At 38.7% G+C, this 23,275-nt stretch overlaps 1 protein-coding gene across 4 annotated transcripts; it reads left to right on the forward strand.

The window, feature by feature from the left end:
* Positions 1-383: 383 nt before the first annotated feature.
* ccdc71 (coiled-coil domain containing 71) lies at positions 384-20,898 on the forward strand. 4 transcript variants are annotated; one of them, XR_007896715.1, is made up of 3 exons: positions 391-499; positions 16,750-16,807; positions 17,141-20,898. XR_007896715.1 is itself a non-coding variant. In XM_051693800.1 (2 exons), exon 2 carries the CDS (start codon positions 13,430-13,432, stop codon positions 14,462-14,464), a length of 1,035 nt encoding a protein of 344 aa, XP_051549760.1. In that variant the 5' UTR covers positions 384-499; positions 13,389-13,429; the 3' UTR covers positions 14,465-14,768. The 4 variants fall into 4 exon arrangements, 3 of the variants coding, with proteins under 3 accessions (XP_051549760.1, XP_051549761.1, XP_051549762.1); XM_051693800.1 differs by lacking the exons at positions 16,750-16,807; positions 17,141-20,898 and adding an exon at positions 13,389-14,768 and having other exon boundaries at positions 384-499; XM_051693801.1 differs by lacking the exons at positions 391-499; positions 16,750-16,807; positions 17,141-20,898 and adding exons at positions 520-3,452; positions 13,389-14,768.
* Positions 20,899-23,275: the final 2,377 nt, after the last annotated feature.

The raw sequence follows: 23,275 nt of genomic DNA on the forward strand, positions 1-23,275 counted from the left end.
CTTTGAAATAGTAGAAAAAAAAAATCAAATTGTAATTGTAATTTTTCACGTTATTTATGTCCTGACTATACATTGTAATCAGCTGAATGCCACTTTGGTGAATAAAAGTACCAATTTCTTTCCATAACAACAAAATCTGTACATTCTTCCAAACTTTTGGCCAACAGTGTATAATATATCTATCTATATATATATATATATATATATATATATATATATATATATATATATATATATATATATACACACTACATTCACACACACACACACAAACACAATTAACAACAATGACATAAAAATATATATATCCTTATTAGCTTGTTTAAATATAAACAATTCTTAAACCCCATCTAGCTATTTTCGCGATGGCTCCGCCCCTTCTCCCAGTCAGCCACTCCGAAACTCTCGCCCTGTGAAGCTCTGAGAGCCATTTTTGTTTCATGGCAGAGAGAGCGCGGTGGGTCTCGTTTCAATGCTCTCAGAAAGGACTCGGTAAAAGGTATTTAAAAAATTATGTGTTTATTTGTCGGATGAAGCGCGGTGTTATAGAATTACATGTTGTTTACTTTAAGCAGCTTCGCCATAAAGACACCGTGTTTGGCATTTGCTCAACTACATTTTTAGTCTGGATTTTGCGTATTAGTTTTTCCAAGTAGACACCCAAAGTAGGGTTGAAAAACGTCTGGTGTTTTAAAATTAATTTTATTCCGCAGAATTGCGGAGAAATATTCTTTCGGTAAGTATTAGACGATTTTTAACCTCCCTCTTTCGCCAACTGAAGGTTCCTCTATTGTATTGTGTTGCATCGCCATTTGAAATGTTACTGAATGTAATTCTAAATGATTGACGTTTAGCTGCTACAAACCTCGCGTTTTGTCGTATCACTTCGCGTTTTACGTCTCATTCGATGTGTTTAACCGCTTTGGTTGCTAAGGAAGGTTAATAGAACGAGTAAAGACCGGATCTGTGTATTTTTGTATGCGCTTGCTTACGTCACACGTCGTGAAGTATTGCAGTTTAGGGGCGCTGCGCGATTTAGCTACTATCTAGACGCGTGCTTGTGTTTATATGTGAATTGTAAGCATGCATTTAAATTAACTTCTGTTTTCTTAATCAAGAAATGTAAATCACAATTTTTTCAAGTAATAATTTGCAAAAATTGTTATAAGTGGGCATATTACTTTATCTACATGTAAATAACAATTACGTGTTTAGGATAATGGCAGTTAATTTGCGAACTATATCCTAATAAGCACACATACATCAGCGAGACTTTTAAAGAGCGTAGCATTATTTTCTTTTATTATTTTTTTTGATTTTCTCCCCAATTTGGAATGCCCAATCCCCAATGCGCTTTAAGTCCTCGTGGTGGCGTAATGACTTGCCTCAATCCGGGTGGCGAAGGATGAATCTCAGTTGCCTCCGTGTCTGAGACCGTCAACCCACGCATCGTATCACGTGGCTCGTTGAGCACCTTACTGCTGAGACGTAGCACGTGTGGAGGCTTCACACTATTCTCCGCGGCATCCACGCACAACTCGCCACGCGCCCCACCGAGAGCGAGAACCACATTATAGCGACTTCGAGGAGGTTACCCTATGTGACTCTACCTTCCCTAGGGACCGGGCCAATTTGGTTGCTTAGGAGACCTGGCTGGAGTCACTCAGCACACCCTGGATTTGAACTCGTGACTCCAGGGGTGACAGTCAGTGTCTTTACTCGCTGAGCTACCCAGGTCCCACGTCAGCGAGACTTTTAAAAAGCGTAGCATTATTTTCTAATAATTGTGCAGAAATATCTGATAAACATAAAAATTATAATAATATGTATGTAGTAGATTCTCATACGTTTTAACTAGAGGTCGACCGATAGTGGATTTTGCCGGTACCGATTTGGTGTGTAACGCAGAACTTTTAAGTATAAACAAGCCCGAAACACACCGGGACTCTTATTTTGAAAGTAAGAAATTATGAAAAAACTATCAGCGTAGATTTTTGCAGATAACCAATAGTTCTACAAAGCAACTATTGGCACTGATTAACTGATATATCGGTCTACCTCTAGTTTTAACTGTGCATTAAAGTCATGCTGGTATTGCTGTAAATACGATATTAAGTACCGGCTTGTAAGAACCATTCACGTCTTTGTTGAACTCGTAATTACTAGTTAGACCTTCATGATGTAATGTAAAAAGACTCAGCACACGTGCATCTCGGTGATGTCTGTTTAAGACCGTTTCATCTGGAAAGCATCACATTTTAATGAACATCTGTTAAACATCTTAAAAAGATCAGATTTACAAACATTCTAAATCAGAAATGTCTGGAAGACATCTGCTGAATGTCTTATTGACATCAGGCAGGAAACATCCTTTATCAACATATTGCAGATGAGCAAACAACTTAAAAAATATGTCTTCCAGATGTAAACGCGCACATCAGATAAACGTCTGGGTGTTTGTGTGCTATCAGGGAAAATGGCAGCAGTCTTAACAGTTAAAGGTAGTAAGGTTCCTTTACACTTTTTTAATTAATATGCCATTTTGTTATAGCCAGTGTTAAGGCCCGGCATACTTAATACGATATCGAAGAATGAACGGGTGTGACACAATTTGGAACAAAATCTAGCCAGAACGAATGTGTTTTTGAGTTTGTTGTGCAGAACGACTAATTTCACTGACGTGTAAGCAAAAACGTTGAAGTCGACTAATCTAAAAAGAAACCAACCTTCAGAAAACAGTAAAAAAAAAAAAAAAAAGTGTTTATGCGACCCATTTAAAATAACGTGCAAGCACGCACAGATGTAAAGAAGACTCAAATGTGAAAACATCCATAGGGACTTCCGAACGTTTGGAAATCCGATTCCCGCACCACCACCGAAGTGATTTCATAACTACTTTAAGTTTGATTGTCTAGCGAGAGGACATTTTCCTGTGCGCACCGCGAGTGAGAGAGGGAAGAAGCATGCACAGCCTGAGGTGAAATGAAACTTTGTATCTGCTCCAGATATCCTCTTTTTTAAAATAATATTTGTATTATTCTGTTTAAAATGTGTAACATTGATATGACAGTAATTTAAGCACAGCCTCAGTAAAAATATAAAGCCAGATGTAAACGTGTAAAAACGTTGATCAGTTTAATGGGGGGGAATATTAACCGACTAGTAATTCTAGCGTCGACTACATCAGAACCGTTTAGTCGACTAGTCTCGCACATCCCTACTAAAAACCTTCTAAAGACCTAGGTATACTTACATTTTGACGTGAACACTCAGCGACTACGTGCAGTCGAACGCGAGCCAGTCAAAGTATACTCCATATAACTGTAAGCACATTCACAGGCAGTTGGCGCATACACGCTACGACTGCTATGAGACACCGGACATTCTCTTCAGGAGTTTAGACCCTTAAAGATGTCTTTATATTCCTTCAGACTCGAGTTATACAAATGCAGGTATGTCCAGATCTCTTGACTTGCACATCCACTGTTGTTGTTTTTACTATAATTTCCTGATGTTTAGTGGCAATTACATCTTCTAACATCTCTCCGTGACAGCAATGGCTCAGATGTAAGTGTTGCCACCTTGTAGACCTACTAATTAGTGCAAATAACTCCATGTGCAATCTGCGCGTTCAAGGACTCACGGTTAGAAAAATCGTGCTGTGCACGTTTAGTGCTGTTGACGAAATTTGCATCATGCATCTGCGTCTGACCAAAGCACACTTTAAACTTTACTCCCTTTGGTCCATGCTATCATTAGGTGTAACCTGGAGCTCCACTTACTTTGAGGCCATTCCGGTTGCATTGTTTAGTCACTTATGGCACTTTTCCACTGCATGTTACGGTTCGACTCGACTCTGCTCGCTTTACTTTTCAGAGCTTGCTTTTCCACTGCAGTTTAGTGCAGCCTCAACGTGGGTGGGATTATAGGCTGAACGTCATAGTTGCGCCACCTCTACTTCCTTGACATCATCTTAAACGTGACACAAACACATCTTAAACTGAAACAAAGTTTGTACAATTTGCTTGTATTGCATGAATTACTGCGACACAAAACAAACTAGCAACAACAACTCAAGAACATTACTGACCGTAAACAATAGCATGACCACTAGCTGTTAGCTACTAGCTCATTGTGCTGCATAAAGCAGTTGTTGCATGGTGATTTTACACAAGTGTAACAGCAAAAACAACCAGGCCAATTTAAAAGCTGCTTTCCAGTAGCTGGTCAACTAAATAAAGTGAAGCTTTCAAGCAGAATATAGAGTTAACTTAACAAAAGGTACCATTCCTCCATCGTGGACTCCAACAACGCCGTGGCCGAGTCCAGGGCACTCTCCCTCCCATTGCTCGCTGGTCTATTGCCATAGTGTCCTTTTGGTCGAACCACTTCCATTTTCTTCTGTTTGAACCACTCCGGTTGTTGTGGTCCTTGACGGTTCTGTAGTCACTTAAGTTTTTTTTTTACTTTTCCCTACGCTGTTGGTAGGTCTGTGAGCGGCCAACAGCTGCTGAGACACTTCCTGACAGACATTTAATTTCGCATTGCCCCATCCAGTTCTCGTTGGATCCTCTCCTCGGCTACTAACGAGAGGAACGTCTGCACCTCGTTTATTGACCATGGCGTGGTTTTGCGCACAGCCGTTTCTTTTACAATTCGAAAGTCGCGTGAAAAAATGATACTGCTATCGCTGATGCTAACTTTAAAACTAGTGGGTTGAAATCCAGTGACGCTGGTAGTGACTTCTCTCTGACCAATCAGTGATCTGCAGGGTTTTGACATCACATTTAGTATCGGCACGGCTCGCTTGGAACCTCGACCGAGGTGGTACTAAAAAAGTACCAGGTACTATCCACAGTGGAAAACCCCCAAAAAGCGAGCAGAGTCGAGCCGTACCGTGCAGTGGAAAAGCCACTTTACATCTGTATGATTGTTTGCATAGAGACGCAGTGTAGTGAACTACTCGTTCTCATAGTTTTTTGTGTAGTCTTAGAGAGTAATTAAATCTACTCAAATACTCTAAATGCACCCCTCTTATACATCATCTTTGCAGTAGTAATATTGTCATCATTAATTACAATAACAGAGAATGTAACCAGCACACGTTATGGACATGTAGCATTAGCGCCATGAAATCCAATCATGTAGCAGCAGTGCAATGCATAAAACCATGCAGATACAGATCAGGAGCTTCAGTTAAAGTTCACATCAACCATCAGAATGGGGAAAGATGTGATCCCAGTGATTTGGAGCGTGGCATGATTGTTGATGCCAGATGGTAGTTTGAGTATTTCTGTAACTGGTGATCTCCTGGGACTTTCACACACAGCAGTCTCTAGAGTTTACTCAGAATGGTGCCAAAAACAAAAAACATCCAGTGAGTGGCAGTTCTGTGGACGGAAACGTCTTGTTGATGAGAGCGGTCAACGGAGAATGGCCTGACTGGTTCGAGCTGACAGAAAGGCTCATAAACTCAGATAACCCCTTTGTACAATTGTAGTGAGCAGAATAGCATCTCAGAATGCACAACAAATCGAACCTTGAGGTGGATAGGCTACAACAGCAGAAGACCACGTTGGGTTCCACTTCTGTCATGTCCTGTGTAAATGGTCAACAGCTTTGTTTGTTTTCTATAAATGGAACGTTATGCAGATAATGTATAAACCATAAACAAAGAAAACAGAGCATCATTGAGTGGTGGTGGTGTAGTGGACTAAAGCACTGAACTGGTAAGCGGAAGGTTGTTGGTTCAATCCCCACAGCCACCACCATTGTGTCCTTGAGCAAGGCACTTAACTCCAGGTTCCTCCAGGGGGATTGTCCCTGTAATCAGGGCACTGTAAGTCGCTTTGGATAAAAGCGTCTGCCAAATGCGTAAATGTAAATCATTGCTACACCTGACAGAGGATCTTTTTAGCCATACAGAGCAAACGCTCTAAATGTTAGATTAAAATCTCAAAATCTCTATTTTAGAGCTAATCCTGCATTCACGTCATGCTGGAATTATTAATGACGGCAGTGATCGATCATGAAAACAAGAACTGTCGTACTTATTTTTCAACTTCATTACATTTCTCCAATAACAACTATGCATTAATATAAAAATTTGTGATTGGTTACAGTGGCATTTTAGGTGGTACTAAGTGGCCCAGTTGATTGGGGTTAAATGCTGTACACGGTGACTTCCAGCCTGTCAGTGCCTAACGATCTGTTTGGAAAGGATTATCTGAACAAAGTTCTTGCTTGCAAAGATGGCTAAATTAAGCATGACTAAATAAAATTAAGGTGCATCTAATTTTTAACTTGACATGTCATACAAATGCAGCACTCGTGGCACGTGATGCTGAAAGTAACTGAAAGACGTGATGCAACGTCTAAAAAGACCTGTTTCCTATTCCATTTGTTGTGCTGCGTGTGGCTTTTTTTGAACACTTGAACACTTTCTCTCTGAACGGACCCTTATTCAGTCTATTATAATTGTTTTTGTTTGCATGATACTCCTATTCTTATTTCAACAAGCTTCAGGTGAAATACAGTCATCTCAATGGGAATCCACACGATCATGAATTTCACACGATCATGAATTTCGCACGATGGATTTATGGTGCCAACGAAATTTCCCTATGCAAATTTCCTGGGTCACCAAAAGGAAGTTTCTTTGTTTGGAAGTGACTTTTGTGTGGGTGGTATTTTGTACATAGCTACACGTAATATTCACATTGGATGAGGAAATAATTATAGCGATGATTTTGACGTTAACAAAGGTGTTGGAATAAAGCCGATGACGATTAATCTGCCGATAGTTTTTAAAATCGATATATTGAATACACTATGTAACACAATTTATGTTCCTGGGTAGTAAGTGTTATTTCCTAATTGCTTATGCCTCAAAAGTATAGAAAATGGCTGTTATTCCCCACAAACTTTGCTTTTGTGACCAGGACAGTGATATTTTGAAATGTACCTATTTCCAATGAGAAAACGGGCAAATTTGTGTCTTTTCATTCACATAAATCAGAAAAAAACAACATATGAATCAAAATTAACATGTATTTATACTAAAGTAATACAAAAATGACTACAAAAGATTTACAAGTGAGTCATTTTGAGATTTACGATTATACTGTAAATCACTTTCACAAATCAGCCCCCAAATGTAGTCTCCCATCATGTTCTTGTTATACTGTCCTTGATAGCGGCATTCAGAGTCCAGGATATCTTGTTGGAAGCGCTCCTCCGTGTACGCTCCCATGTTCTCCTTGAATTTATCAAGATGAGCATCAAGGATATGGACTTTGAGGGACATCCTACAGCCCATTGTGCCATAGTTCTTCACCAGAGTCTCAACCAGCTCCACATAGTTTTCGGCCTTGTGATTGCCCAGGAAGCCCCGAACCACTGTGACAAAGCTGTTCCAAGCTGCTTTCTCCTTACTAGTGAGCTTCTTGGGGAATTCATTGCACTCCAGGATCTTCTTTATCTGTGGTCCGAAAAAGACACCGGCTTTGACCTTTGCCTCAGACAGCTTAGGGAAGAAATCTTGAAGGTACTTAAAGGCCGTCAACTCCTTATCTAGAGCTCTGACAAATTGTTTCATAAGTCCCAATTTGATGTGCAGTGGTGGCATCAGTACCTTCCGGGGGTCCACCAGTGGCTCCCACTTGACGTTGTTCCTCCCCACAGAGAACAAGATCGCTAATTAAAACTTTAACTAAAAAAAAAAAAAAAAACTCTTCCTGTAAACACTGAATGCCTCACGTCGCTGTCGTGTGATGTCATCACATTGGCACGTTTGTGCGAGAATTCAGAAGTTCCGTTCTGTTTACCACAGAGGAACGTACTTCATGCGAGACATAGGTCAATTCAAACAGCTACAGAGAGCTGGCGGAAGCGCAGATTTAAATTTAAAAACATTTTAATTAGCGATTCGTTTTTCACACAAACGTATCGATTCACTTCAGAAGACATTACTTAATCGACTGGAGTCGTGTGGATTACTTTGATGCTGACTAAATATCCTTTTTGGCCCGTCAAAAATTGGTGTCCATTCACTTGCATTGGATGAAGCTAAAAACCTGGGATACTTTCCTAAAAATCTTAAATCCTGTTCTGATGAAGAAAGAAGGTCAAATACATCTTGGATGGCCTAAGGGTGAGTAAATTATCAGCAAATTTTCATTATTGGGTGAACTATTCCTTTAAATGGAGCTTTTATTTTGTCGTTTGCGGAAAACCGGGTGTTTTTGATGACGAGTCGCCTCCGGAAAAGCAGTTCACTATATGGGCTACTGTACTTATTAAACTGCAAAAGGCTATAAATATATAGTCTGCATGTGCAATGTGCTTCACAGTGAATAAAGTGATCTGCTCTTTGTCATTAATACACACAGAGTGCACATGATGTTAATGATGTGGTTAGTGTATAAGCAGCAGCTTCTCACATTTAGTTTTAAAGCTCATGCAAACTGTATATTTTAGTGGTGCACCGATCAGGAAATTTGAGGCGGATACCGATCTCCTATTTTTTTAAAACTAAGATCTATCGATACCAATTTTTTTTTTTTTAAAGTACCCTTTGCCACACTTTTGCAAGTTATATTATGCAGTTTATGCCCCACACAGTTAAATTACAGTAACACTTCACAAAAAGGTTCCATTTGTTAACATTATTTAACAACATTACTGTAGTTAACATGAACTAATGAACTTAATGTTAGTTACAACATAATATACTATTCAATTTTTTTAATCAAAAGTTGTATTAGTTAACATTAGTTAATGCACTATGAACTAACAATGATCAATTGTAATTTTATTAGCTAACATTACAATTAAATGCTGTAAAAATATATTGTTCATTGTTTGCTTGTGATACCTAATGCATTGTTAGCGAATGGGACCTTTTATTAAAGTTACCAAAATGACATTAATTGTGAATTGCTAACATTTATTTGTTTTGAAACAGTTATAAATAGTTCTATTGTCAATATCAAAGGGTCATCGTGACATACTGGTAAGCAGTAAAAACCACGAGAGCATCACACACAGCAGAGATACATTCAAAAATAAGAAAAATATATCCATTACAAGCTCTAAAACTGCTCCAGTGAGAAATCATTAATATCTATGATTTGTTTACTGTCTTTGCCATTTTGCTGTAACACAAATCACTGATTATTAAGCAAATGCATAAAGACGCAGTGCTGTTATGGTTAAAATGTAATTGCTGTTATTAGTGGTAATGTGACCAACATTAATCTGATTTAAATTGGGATCCTCACAGAATAGCACTGAGATGAGTGACTGACGCACCTGGAGAGCGCGCATCTTTGATTGACACTGCAAGTGAGCATATTGAATGGAGTCAAGTTGAAAGTGCCCTTGATTGCTCAAACAGTGTCTGATTGTCACTACTCGCGTTACATCACGTATACTCAGATTTGAATACGCATGTTTATTTGTTGTGTAATTTGTTTTTATAGGGGGGTTGCCCAGACATAAATGCTGAAAGAATCCAATTTGAATTAAATCCCAGAGGCACTTTATTGTGCTACCAAAATCCCAGTTATAACCAGAAAAAAAAAAAACATTTTTTGTATACATTTTTTCACATCATGATAATTGCATACGTTTTTATCACGGTAGACAGTATTATCACGGGATTTAATTAATTATAGTTTTTTTCTGGATAGCAAGCCAATTGCTAATATATAGCTAGGCGCTAGCTACAAATTTAATAACCGCAAGTTCACTCACACTGTATGGCAACGTACGATTGCGTTACGTTCCAACTTGAACTTAATATTGAAATCATCTTTGTGCCACATTGCCATTATTAATTACAGAAACACAAACAGAACATAAAAACAGCTGATGATCCCGATTGAGACGATTGCAGTAATGGTCCAGAGTCCAAATACAATGTGATATGATGCATAGATATTAAAATAATCTAAGATACCTCAGATATCATTATCATCATGGGTGGCGGTCTCTGGTTACAAAGTGCACCAATCACAGCTGTTGTGGTCTGAATCGACGCGACATGCAGTTACATTTTTGAAGAGGTGCACAGCAGGCTATGGCATAGGCTATGCCGTAACCACTGTAGCTACGCATAGCCTTCGGCGTAGGTTTGACGCAGTAGTATAAATCGCCCTTTAGAGTGTTGTTTTTCAGTTTTCAAAAACGGTTTGGGAAAACGAGCAGAGCTATCACAAATTACCTTTCCCACAGAGGAGCAAACATGTTGGTGTTCCCTTGTTTCGCTGCCACTTTTCTGCCTCATTAACCTGTTTTTCTTATAAATAAAAAAAGTACTATCCATAAACAGAATCTACAGTAGATTCAAACATAAAAAAATTGCACTAACACATAGAAACATACAGTACATTCTAAGTCTTCACTTTAAATCTTTAAAATTTTCTTTTTGGGTGAACTATTCCTTTAATAGCATCAGACATCCACATCACCAACCAATGCAGTTGTAACGGTAAGATTTAGGTCAGAAAAACATTTTCATTGTTGGCAGAGGCACAAAGGGAAATAAAATTGCAATATTCGAGTAGTGTTTTTCCTAGTCAGATATTTAAAGCTGAATGAGTACTCCATTAAATGATTGCTTGTGCACATCCATAATTCTAATCTATTCAAAATACAAAAAATAAACATTAAAGTGAGGATAACAATTATGGATGAAAACTGTCAATTACAATAGAAATAGGTACAGCAAATCTCCACAAGGTGTCAGTGATTGTTACCCTCCAATGCTGTCTACAGGGAAAAAACTATCGGCGAACTATCAACAACTTGATCAACATTGGCGCCAATTAATCAACAAAAACTATAAATGGCTCGACGTCTAGTTTCTTTATGACTTCATTCTCCCAGAGTATTAAGTACAGCATAGAAAAAAGATTTCTTGGCAAGTTGTTTTTGCAAGTTTCACACTCGCTTCACATTTGGCCATGCAGAATTTCGGCATGCAAGGGTAAATGTTAATTAGCCTTTAATTAGTGAGTGTCATAGACCTCAGACAACAGAGTGTAAGATTTCACCAAAACAATCTGTAGGTGTGACATTCCTGCTATTTGCAGTTTGTTAGAAATCGGTTGTGGGGATGTAGACTTAAGGTCAATGTATACTTCAGTTTTCCACGTTCTGGTTCGTCTTGCGTGAAGCAAATTTCGCCATCAGCACAGTCTGCGCGGCCTGACCGTGTACGGCCCAGTTTTTGCACCTGCCATTGATCGTACTAAAGACTGTGACAAAGCAGTTGTAGTACTATCACCCAGCACTGGTTCACACCAAAACGAAAAAGCGCTCTGGTTATCCACATGATTTTTTGTTTGACACATTTTACTTATTGGTGTGAATAGGTACAGTCACTGGGACTTTGCCAAGAAAGACATGCTGCTTGGTTCAAAATCCTTTGTTGGATCTGTAATAACATTTCAAACCCTAACCCCAACATAAACCTTACCCTACCACTACCCCTAACCTATCCCTAAAATTAGAGAGACATTATAGGTTCATAAGAATGATGTAAAAGCCCCTAACCCCTGTCCTAAACCTTAACATAACAATAACCTTAAACCCAGCTCAAAAAATCTGATTGTCTGATAGGAATGTTGTTCTAGGTACATGCTGCTTTAATTACGGTCACCGACTAGGTTAATAGGGATGCATTGTTTCCAAGTCTTGTTCATGCTGAATATTTGCTCTTGGTGTGAATAGATCATTACTCCTGGCAAGTGTGAGTCCTTTTTTGTCCCCTGCCTTGTATGTAATTGTGTGAAAATGAAGACATGTTTGTGTTGTAATGCTAACTAAGTTTATCACCATCTGTCTGTGATAGTTCTTGCATATGCAGTCCCAATCTATAATTGGTGACTTTCAACTATAGTGTTTGATTACCCTATTGGTAAGGTGACAGACAACAAGGTTTCAACCTTTCATTGTCTCTATGTTAATGAAGCCATTTAGGTGATGACGTTATACTGATTAGATCAGATCTAGGAGAGTTCACATGCTAGGGCAGACTACTGTAATTTCTTACTGGATATTAAATGTCTTTTGACCTGTCCCAAACAACAGTTGGAAGAAGGCACCCTTCAAATCTGAGTGAATTGGAGTTGTTTGCAAAAGAAGAGTGGGCCAAAACACCATTAGAGGGATGTCATTGGGAATGGCTTATTTTCAGTTATATTGTCCAAAAGACTGTGCTATCAGATATTTAATCTAGGGTGTCAGTGACATTGTTCTTTGCCATGTTAGTATTTCTGTGTCAAACAAGCTAAGAAGCACCATCAAACTCTTGAGGCTTTATATTATATGACGCAGTCATCTATCGATGCCTGTTTCCCAGTTCAAGGATTGAGTTCAATTAGTTTTGCTTCTAGATCTTTTTAGAAGCTGGGTGTTTTGTCTAGTTGAGTCATGGAACTGTTTGGACAAACCCAAAAGAGAAAAAAAACAAAAATGAAAAAAATAATAATAATAATTTTTAAATAAAAAAATGAGCCACTTTTCCACTACAGGGCCGAATATTTCCAGTAGCATTTCAACTTGAGCATGATTCAGTACAGTACGATTACAAACCGCCCCCGCTCCCTGAGCATGGTTTGCTAACCATACTCAGGACAAAGAACCGAGATGATGGAACATAACATGATGTGGTGACTTAATTAGCCATGTGCTCAGTCAGTCCATTTTATTCCTGATTTTCACAGGACCACTATTGAAAAAGAACCTGGTTCGGAATGGGGATGTACTGCAATGAGAACTGTTCGGCTCAATGGTAGAAAAGTGGCTATAGATTTGGCAAGAACAATTGGATGTTTTGGAGTGAATGGATGAAATCTAGGTTATCTATGTCTAGAAGACCGAATCATAGCTGTCAAGGTGATGCAAGTAATTTTGTTGGTGTTAAATTACTTTTTTCTATCCCGGTTTAGTGGGTGAAGTGTGTAATTTCTGTGGCACCAGACAGAATTAAAAACATTGTGACTGTTTTAAAAACAATTGTCCCCAGACTCATGATGTGGTGGAGCATTTGTCAGTTGACTTCCCAAACAGTGTAATCATTGGCTCTGTGGCACTTTTGACATTATTCTGTTTTGGTGGCCAGATAATAGCAAGATTGGCTCAAATGATGGATTTGAATTTTGCTGGGTCTACCTGTTTGTCTGACCATTTGTTTGGGGGGGGGGTACCAGGGACTGTTTGGGTACTGGATTGATCTTTATTTTTGCCATTTCTGTTTGGTGCTGCACCTGCTAAAGGTACAGCAGTTACATCACTTTTAAATGCTGCTTTTCATTCATTTGTATGCACTTATTCTTGTGTATTTATGAATCGTCATCCTAATATCCTTTTCATGTTCACAGACACCTGAGGTCCTTATGCATATCAGCTGTGAAGGTGCACCATGAATTGTGAAGATCAGGGCATGGTAAGGGTAGTTCACTCCTGGGCCAGATTTGCCCCAGCGGGACATGCTGCCCTTGAAGAAGCCTTGAGGGTCTTTAACCCCGTGTCCAAGGATTTAACGGACACTGAGAGACAAATGGTGTCCTTTCTTCAAGAGCTAAGAAAAGAAGGAGCCAAGCCTGTGATATTAAGGAGTAAAGATGTGTATGGATATACGTCTTGCACAACAGAGCCCCTTACATCCAAGATATGCAGCAAGGTTCCTCGAGTGCAGAAACCCTGCAAGAAGCGAGGACGAAAAGGGTTGACCAAGGGTAGGGATGTGAATTACTCCGTCCTCAGTAGAGTGGCCAAAGACATTCTCCAAAATCAACCCAAGATCCTCCTTACTAACCTCTCTGTGGACACTCTTAAGAGCACTGCATCAGCAATGGTAGATAAACATTCTAATCAAAAGCAGCAGTGCCTCAAGCTGACAAACATAAAGGGATTGACCGGGGGCCACACTGCAAGGCTGCAGATTCACTTTGGAGGAGATTCCCGAAGCACAACAAGTCTTGCTTTGAGGCGACCACCAGACCTCTCTGGAATTCCCCACTCTCCCACACAAAATGGCAGTCCGATATCAAACGTAGTTTCCTTGGGCAACAAACGTCTTTTGTCTTGTCCAATCAAAGTAGACGGTGCCCTCATTGGAGACTCTGCCCCGGTTGTCTGTCAAAATGGGTACAGTCTTAAAGATGGTAGCATTTATAAAAAGATTGAAACCGTATCGGGCAAACCTGATGTGATGACCAGGGGTCTAGACAATGGGCCAGTGAGGAGACTCCATTTCCAAAGCTTCAACTGGTCCCATTCAACACTCACCAATGGCCAAGATGTTTCTAGACTGAACGGAAATGGTCTTGAGTGGAAGGTTATAAAAGTAGACGATTCGGTCACAGACGAGGAAGTGAGGAGGAAGGCACAGAAAATCTTGCAAGTTAATTTGTCACCTGTGATACAGATCCATCCCCTTATTGACTCTGTATAGACCCTTGCTGAGGATTTTTTGTTTTGTTTCCTCCTCTTTTGTTAAATTTTCTTGTTTTGCAGTGTTGCGCTTTTGGCAATGAACCGTAGTTTGAACTCTGGATTGGAGCATTACAGTGACCTCCACATTTTCCATTATCGTCAAGTAGTGCTGACATCAGAATCCAAAGATGGGATGGGTTTTTTTTTTTTTCAGCTCTCACAGTATTTTATTTCCCCGACACATCCCGACACCCACCCTTTGGTTCTAATTTGATCTATTTTTAGATCTTATGAAGGATTGGACTTATGAACAAACACTTATTTATGAACAAACACTTATTTATGACTATGCAGTTCCCAGAGTTGTCTTTTTGTTGGAACCTTGTCGTCACGGACTGCTAACTAACTGGACTATGGGAACAGACCGAATTTATAGAGTGATTTATCACATGCTACTGCTTGAAAAGACAATTATACCCAAATCTGGGTTGTCGTAGTTGGTCTTCATGTTTTTCTACTTTCTTGGATCCTGTTGATAATGTCGATATCAGAGTATCATCCAGATTTTTAACATCACCAGTTTTGTAATATGTTAGTCTGCCAGCATAGACTGCATATGGTGTTTTTTGTTTAGATTCTAACATGTTCAAATTGGGGGCACTTTTTTCATATTAATTTAATTTGCGCAAAATAAATGGCCTTATTCTTTGAGAACTGTGAAAAAGAACTTTTCTTTGGTCTTTTTCCTACCTGATGTACTTTGTTTCTTTCTACACTCCTTCTTTATATGTCCCTGTAATTTTTCTTCTGATGTGCCAACCCTGGTATTTAGTCTCTTAATAGTTTTGCTGGTGCCATGACCACAAAGAATTGCAAAAAAAGGCATAGTTGAGTTTTCTGCTTCCTACCAAGCAATGGACGGCTAGTCCATTGATTTGAAAGTACCTCTAACACTTGAATGGGAAAATGCTTTCGTTGTTAATCCTACAGTTAATTATTTATATTTTTCATTCCAAGCATTCAGGAGTTGTTGGTCCATTTCTGTGTTAAATGGTTCATGGCCATCTTAAAAATAATAGCTTTCTAAGCATGTTGAAAATTCTATTTTGACCCACAATATGACTAGGTAAATCAGTGTCCTAAATTGACCCACTATTTTGATCCAGCACGAGGTTTCGGCTGAAATGAAAGCAATTACTATTTAAATTCCAGTTATCCAGACAGTATCATATTGGAAAAAGTCAGATCATCCATTAAAGCTTGGTCAAGGTATTTCATTATTGTCAGCGTTCTGCTTCACCAGGTTTCATTTGTTGAGGATAGTTATAATTCATTTGCATAAAGCAGTCATTTTAAGGCACATCGGGGTGGACCTTTGCTATTTGAGCACAAGAGGAGGGTGAGATGCTTAAGAATATCTAAATTAGCATTCAGCAATGCCTAAGGCTTTTGATTGGTTCTTAAGTTTTGTTTTTTTTCTCAAACAAAATTAATGGCAACGCAGCAGTTTATCATTGCCGCAAAGCAAACCTTTACAAAATATTGTTTGAAATCCTTTCAGGTGTGAGTAAACTCTAACCAATTTGGGTCCTGTTATAAATCATTTAACTACACATAAAATAAGACTTTATTTTCCTGTTAATCAAATTGGTTCTTTACATGCAGTTGAATCTGTGACACTCAAAAGCTGTAAATGTCAGTGTTGTATCTTTAGTTACTGTTACCAAGTTGTGAATTAAAATATGTTTGAAATATGGTGGTGTGGATTACTGAGGTCTCGGTGGGGTTGCGACAGGAAAGAACAGTCAGCGTAATCCGAGAGACATTATGAAATTATTTCCATTGCTGCAATTTTGTAAATGACCTTGACTGCTATTGTAATATTATTTTTATAAAATGAATTGTTCCCACTTCAAAATCGTTAATTGAGAGAATTATTTTTGTGATTATTACAAATAATACATGTCATTTTCTATTGGTGCGTTTTATCATGTTGCTGTTGGCGACACGTTTAAGGGGGTTTTAGGCACTCTGTTTCACGTTGTGCCAAACAACACCCCATAACTGTGTTAAAACTGCATAGCCTCCTGTGGCGTAACAGTCTGGGAGAACAGTATGTGTAAAAAGTTTGAGATTGTAGTATTGAACCTGTTTTTACTGCTGTACTTTTGAGAATATATGATCAAAATTATCTACAGTGCCTGTAAAATGCTTTCACCCCTCTAGACTTTGATCATTTTGTTACAGCGTGTAACTAACTGCAAAGCCAAAAAAATCTGAATTTGTATTTTTTCTTGTTTCCAGTGAAATATCTAAACAGCCTTGAAACTATACATTTATGTGAGAAGAAAAATCGCACAAGGTAAGACTTTTAGAGAATATTATCTTGGATTTTATATATATATATATATATATATATATATATATATATATATTATTATTTTTTTTTTTTCTTGTTTTAAGCATACATTTTGAGGTTTATGCTGAAAATGAGAGGGAATGTTTTTTTTTTTAAAGAAATACTGATTTGAACACTCATTAAAATAAATCAAAATATAATGTAAATGATCAGAAAAAAAAAAAAAAAAAGACATTTAATCTTCCATTGAAAGTCAAAAACGGAAATGAGTTGAAAGCAATTCAGTGTTCTTTGACAAAACTGGTTTAACTCCAAGTTGGAATTTCTCTACATTAGGTCAACTTGTTGGAAGATGAATCATCTTTGAAGTCCCCTTTTCCACCAGGATTTTTTTTTTATACTTCGCTCCGTCCATTTTTTCTTCTATTGTTGAGTTTTCCAGTTCCTGCCAAAGAGTTTTGCTAAAACATGATGCCACCACCACCACCATTCGTCTCACCAAACCAATGTAGTACTTGCCATCAAGGCCTGAAAGTTTTAAAAATGATGGTCTCATCACACCATTGAGTCTTGGTTTGGAATTTGAGAAACTCAAATAGTTTGTCTGGCATGATAGAAACTCAGATTTTGGCAAATTCCAGCCAAGACGTGATATGTTTCAACAAAGACTTTCTTCTTCCACATTAATGAGAAGAGTGGGGTATAGTTGCCTCGTGCACCATTTCTACCATCTGTCATGGAGACAATATTTTGGGGAACTGCCATAGGCCTCTTGGTGGCCTCTTTCTCTGATCCTTCTGGTCAGGGCATGTGAATTTGGATAACGGATAGTTCTTGCCAGATTATGTGTCAGTGATACTGCTAACTAGATTGATACAATTTAATACGAAATTGTTATCCAGCCCTCTTAAACCAAGATTCAAAAAGGCCTACAGAGTTACATGCCAATAGGGCATTTTTAACTTTGTTTGATTGCTGATGAAATTTGATTGGCTTTTGGCAGCCATATCTTTCCAGACATACAAATGTCCTCATAGACAATGATGGGACCTTAGACAAAAACCCTGCATGCAAAAATTCAAGTCATTGGGGCCAGCAATCCCATTGTTAAGAGCTGTTTGTATGTGCAGGGTTTGTACAGAGTCTTGAAAGTTGTGAAAATGCTTGATTTTCCCAGTTAGGTTTTCAAGGTGAATACGTTCCTTGAAAATGCTTGATTTTTCCTTAGTTTGTTGACAGTTACAAAAGATCTAAAATGATTTTGAGTTTGAAAAAGACATTATACAGTCTTTATGTTTGTGGTGTCTCGTAAGCGCGGGAGCACACGTGCGCCACTCTGCATCTTGTTTTGATGTTGTGCGCACACTGAAGTACTGCACGTCTCCAATGTGGTGGATTGGCGACAAAGAAATTATACTTGCATCTCCTGCTTCCATCAATATGCCAGAGAGCTGTTTCAATGACAGCTGGCTGGAAGAGGAGACATAAATTATCACTATGCGGTGGAGCGATCAACAAGGTAATCCGTCTAAAGGACCAGACATAGTCTACGCAAGTACTTGAACGCAGACGCACCTTACTACGCAAAGTTCACACGTTGCGCTGTGAAATGTGTCAGCGTTCAATTCATAACCCAACGCAAGTACCCGCTGCATCCTCAGCGTTGCTGCAAGGTGCTCTAGAGCGGATTTTCTTCTTTCAATCAACAACTGTTATGGCGGACTCGGGCAGCAATTTGAGCTGAAGCGTTAAAAAAAAAATATGTACGACTTTTTGTCCCCCGTCCATTCAAACGAACGTGTTTTTTCACTGTGTCTCTCCCCACTCCTCAACTATCGACTCATCTACCACATTGGTTTTGTGGTCATGCCTAAAAAATCTATTGCCCCCTTGTGGTCTGAGATTTGTAACCACCAGAGCAACACAAGAGCAAACGTAATGTTTGTACAACGGGACTACACATTGGCTAAGCGCTCACGTGTGTGTTTGCTTACTTGCGTGAAGTATGTTTCGGCCTTAAGTGTGCAAAGAAAAAAAAAAGACGTCAGTGGATGTTTGCACTTATCAGCACTAAGCTATTCTGAAGGTATAAGATGAGACAAAGATTTCGTTAAAACTTTCGGAATAATGTACAATCAATAATACAATAAGTAGTATTGCATGAATATTTAAGTAGGGCAGAAAGTCAACGTATGTGATAAATTAAATGTTAAATCTAGTGCTGAATTAATCAAAATAAAATCGAAATCACGATATGGCCCAGTGTTTATTAAACCCCACAAAAGGCTGCAATTTTATTAAACAAATGTACTTAAGCTCTGGAGTAACATGGTCCAAGCACGGCTACTGTTTTCAACTGTCTCAGCAGCTCACAAACAGCGAATGACCCACACAAACTCCATTAATCTCAGGAGTGTTCTGACTCCGAGCAAAGTTTTTCTAGCAAGCCAGTCCACTGTCGGCAATCTTTGGGATGCTCTCGGGAGGCTATTTCCAGTCATGCCAGTGCAGCTCAAATCTACTTGAATGGAGAAAGAATAAAATCTCAAAAACTGTTGGTCAACATTACGATCAAAGAGCATATTTCAAATCATCAATAAAATATGACAATATTGGTATCATAAATTGTGATTCTTTACCTCATATTAAGCTAAAAAACGCCATTTTCCCTGGCTTGTGTAGCTAATGCGCATCTAAAAGGTGATTGGCTCTTTTAACTGCAAGGTGGGACTTTCTACATCCGTTGACCGTTGGGTGCTCAGAGCTTCTTGGTTAAGCGTTCCAATTTCTCCCATTCATTTTAATAGAAGTGGCCCATCTCTGCTGAATAATCTCTGCTCTGAGTTTGGTTTATTAGTGCGCTGTGCTTTTTTCAATATAATGTGCATTAAGAATGCAAAGTGCTACAACCAATTTTCTTTCATGTAATTCAAAACATTCTTGTAATAATGTGACACTGGGGTGCAAAAGAGGAGGTGGTGGCATTTCACCACATTGTAAATGAGAGGCATGTTTAAAAAAAAAAACTAAGCGGGGGCCTGGGTAGCTCAGCGAGTATTGATGCTGACTACCACCCCTGGAGTCACGAGTTTGAATCCAGGGTGTGCTGAGTGACTCCAGCCAGGTCTCCTAAGCAACCAAATTGACCCGGTTACTAGGGAGGGTAGTCACATGGGGTAACCTCCTCATGGTCGTGATTAGTGGTTCTTGCTCTCAATGGGGCGCGTGGAAAGTTGTGCGTGGATCGCAGAGAGTAGCATGAGCCTCCACGTGCTGTGAGTCTCCGCAGTGTCATGCACAACGAGTCACGTGATAAGATGCGCAGATTGACTGTCTCAGAAGCGGAGGCAACTGAGACTTGTCCTCCGCCACCCGGATTGAGGTGAGTAACCGCGCCACCACGAGGACCTACTAAGTAGTGGGAATTGGGCATTCCAAATTGGGAGAAAAGGGGATAAAATAAAATATATATCAAGAAATACAAATGTCTTTAGGTTACCTTTTAAAAAGGCTTGAGGGTTTAATAGGACCAATGCTGTGTGAATGTAATGAAATTACGACAGAAATATTATATAATAATATTCAAATCAGTCTGATAATTGCAGTCACATCTTATACTGGTGTAGGGGGAAACAATCTGATCACTAAATTTATTTCTGCTGCAAATGTGCATGTTTAGAGGTGAGAATCCACATGCAGCTCATATCTTGTCACGGAGTAGCTTGTATTTTTCAAAGCAGTCTTCTTCTAGCCTTTATTCAAATAGCTGGGGACAAAATATCCAATCCATCCATTCCTACTTGTATCCATATTTCATTTATATTCTTTAACATATACTGCCTCTTCTTCAATACATCACCTGCACATAACTGTATATCTGTATATAAAATATTCAAACAACATTATTGCTCTATTGTATATTTCTCTTTTTTTTTAATCTGTTATATCTTATTTTTATTTCTTTGTCACTATATATATGTTTAAATGTGTATATATGTATGTATATAAGTTGCATTCTCTTGCACTGGAAGCTTCTGTCACCATGACTAATTCCTTGTGTAAGCATACTTGGCAATAAAGTTCATTCTTATCTGATTGTGACACTAGCGAACACACGCTCATGTACACGCACAACCTCTGAGTATTGCATGCTTTCTTACATGTTCATATTCACATATATGCATATGTGCTTGCAAACATAAAAGCACACTAACACACACATGCTCACGTACATGCACAAACTCCTTTGAGTAGTCATGCTTTCTTTTCACAGAGATTAACTTTATCCTACCCTGAACTGCATCCAACCTTACCACACGCACGCACACCAGAACTGTCCCACAGTGACCCCTCTCCAATAGAATCAATAGAATTGTGCTGTTCCCATCAAAGATGACCGGCAATTGAAAATGAATGGGGAAGATCACAAAAAACAGGACTTTTATTTTGAAATGCTTTTATTTTCTAAAAAGGGGCACAAAGTAACACTTGTGGTGTTTCCTGTCAAATCTGACCATCGTGATGGGCCTAAGCCTATTTACACATTAACACTGTCAACATTGTTCATATTTCTGTTATATTTTCTAATCAACAACAAACCAAATCAAGAACACCTGGTGGTTTGTGTCATCATGCACATGACTGACAATAGCTTTTTGCATGTGCCTTGCAAATGTGTGCTCTGCATTTGAAACACAATGATTGATGAAAGAAAGACCATCAAAGAAAGATTCTGTTGGAGAGGGGTCACTGTGGGGCAAAGACAGTTCTGGTGTGTGCGTGCGTGTGTGTGTGTGTTAATGTTGGATGGATAAATAGATGTTGGATGCAGTTCAGGGTAGGATAAAGTTCATCTCTGTGAAAAAGAAAACATGTAATACTCAGAGTTTGTGCATGTACGTGAGTATGTGTGTGTGCGTGTGTGTGTATGTGCGCGTGCACATTATTATTACCAAAATTATCCACAATTAATGCATATTTATTTTAGGTGCATAAGCTCAGGTCAATGAGGCCTATGATCAATAAGCTCCAAAAAGAAATACAAAACCTGTGCTAATTGAAAGAAAACAAGTTGGAAAAAAGATATAATCCAATATTTGGTGATAATATAGCATAATGAGAGATTTATAAGCAATTTTTATAGGCCGGTCATTTTTGACCGGAAATGCCCAAGTGTGACTTTGTGCCATTTTGTTCAAAATATAAGCATTTCAAAAAAATTCCTGGCTTATTGAATGAAAACAAGTTGGAAAAAAGATATAATCCAATATTTGGTGATAATATAGCATAATGAGAGATTTATAAGCAATTTTTATTAGGCCGGTCATTTTTGACCAGGAAACGCCAAAGTAGTGACTTTGGTAGCTCATTTTGTTCAAAACTATAAGTCATTGATCAAAAGAATTCCTGGCTCAAGCTCTGAATCGCAAGATACCAATGTTGGACCTTAAACAAGACCCTTAACCTATCTACTCCAGAGTGCCATATCATGGCTGACCCTGCACTGACTCAGCCTAGCTGGGATATGTGACAAGAAGAATTTCACCGTATATGCAAATGTATAATGTGTGATAAATAGAGCGGATCATTAATAATTGACCGGGACCACCAAATTAGGTAACAAATTTCAACACAGCACAAGGGTTAAAAAGACTTCAACTTCTTTGCCCTCTTGTGGTCTCTGTTACACTTGGACTTCTGGTCTGGGCTTGTGGTTTAAGCTGAGGACCAGTTCTGGCCACATTCATAAAAAACATTAGTTAAGCGCAAAAATAATGGTTTGACACTGCAACTATTTACAGAATGTACATATATTTATTTTGTGTTTTAGAAACAGTGCTGTAAATTGCATTACTGCCGTATATGGCTTATTTTAAAATGTGTTTAATCAAAGTGGTGCTTGGATGTCTGCATAACTCTTTTTCCCTCCAGATGTCTTTGGCTTGTTTCTGCATACTGAGGCTGGTACTCTAAAAACATTTGTTGCGCTGTTTAAACTAGACATTTGTTTGCTGAATGACAGGTGTCAGACATCTGCATTTTTTCCCAAATACCTGACACCCATCCACATTTATCTCAAAATTCATTTATCTCAATTCACAGACATTATTTAAAGAACACTACATTGTGTTGTACACTGTAGTGTCCTTTCATATATTTCAATGCAAACACAATGAAAGGTGTGACATCTGACACATTTGTGTGACCCAGAAGCCTCTACGTCTACGGTTTGAGAGGGGATGGGTGTCGTTGCTTTGTTACGGAAGAGTGGGACAAGAATGGGGGGATGGGAACTGAATGAAAGAATGGTGGAGGGAAGCCCAGCTGTGAATTCACTGCAGTATTCATCAGCCCTGGGTCCGAAAGTCCTGGTAATATCTCTCAATTTAAGAAAAGAAAAGGGTCATGTACTTGCAAAAATCAACTCCTAATCAGTATCATTGTTAAATAAATTATATTAAAGGAATAGTT

The sequence above is a fragment of the Myxocyprinus asiaticus genome, chromosome 49 (assembly GCF_019703515.2).
Source record: "Myxocyprinus asiaticus isolate MX2 ecotype Aquarium Trade chromosome 49, UBuf_Myxa_2, whole genome shotgun sequence".
NCBI classification, from domain to species: domain Eukaryota; kingdom Metazoa; phylum Chordata; class Actinopteri; order Cypriniformes; family Catostomidae; genus Myxocyprinus; species Myxocyprinus asiaticus.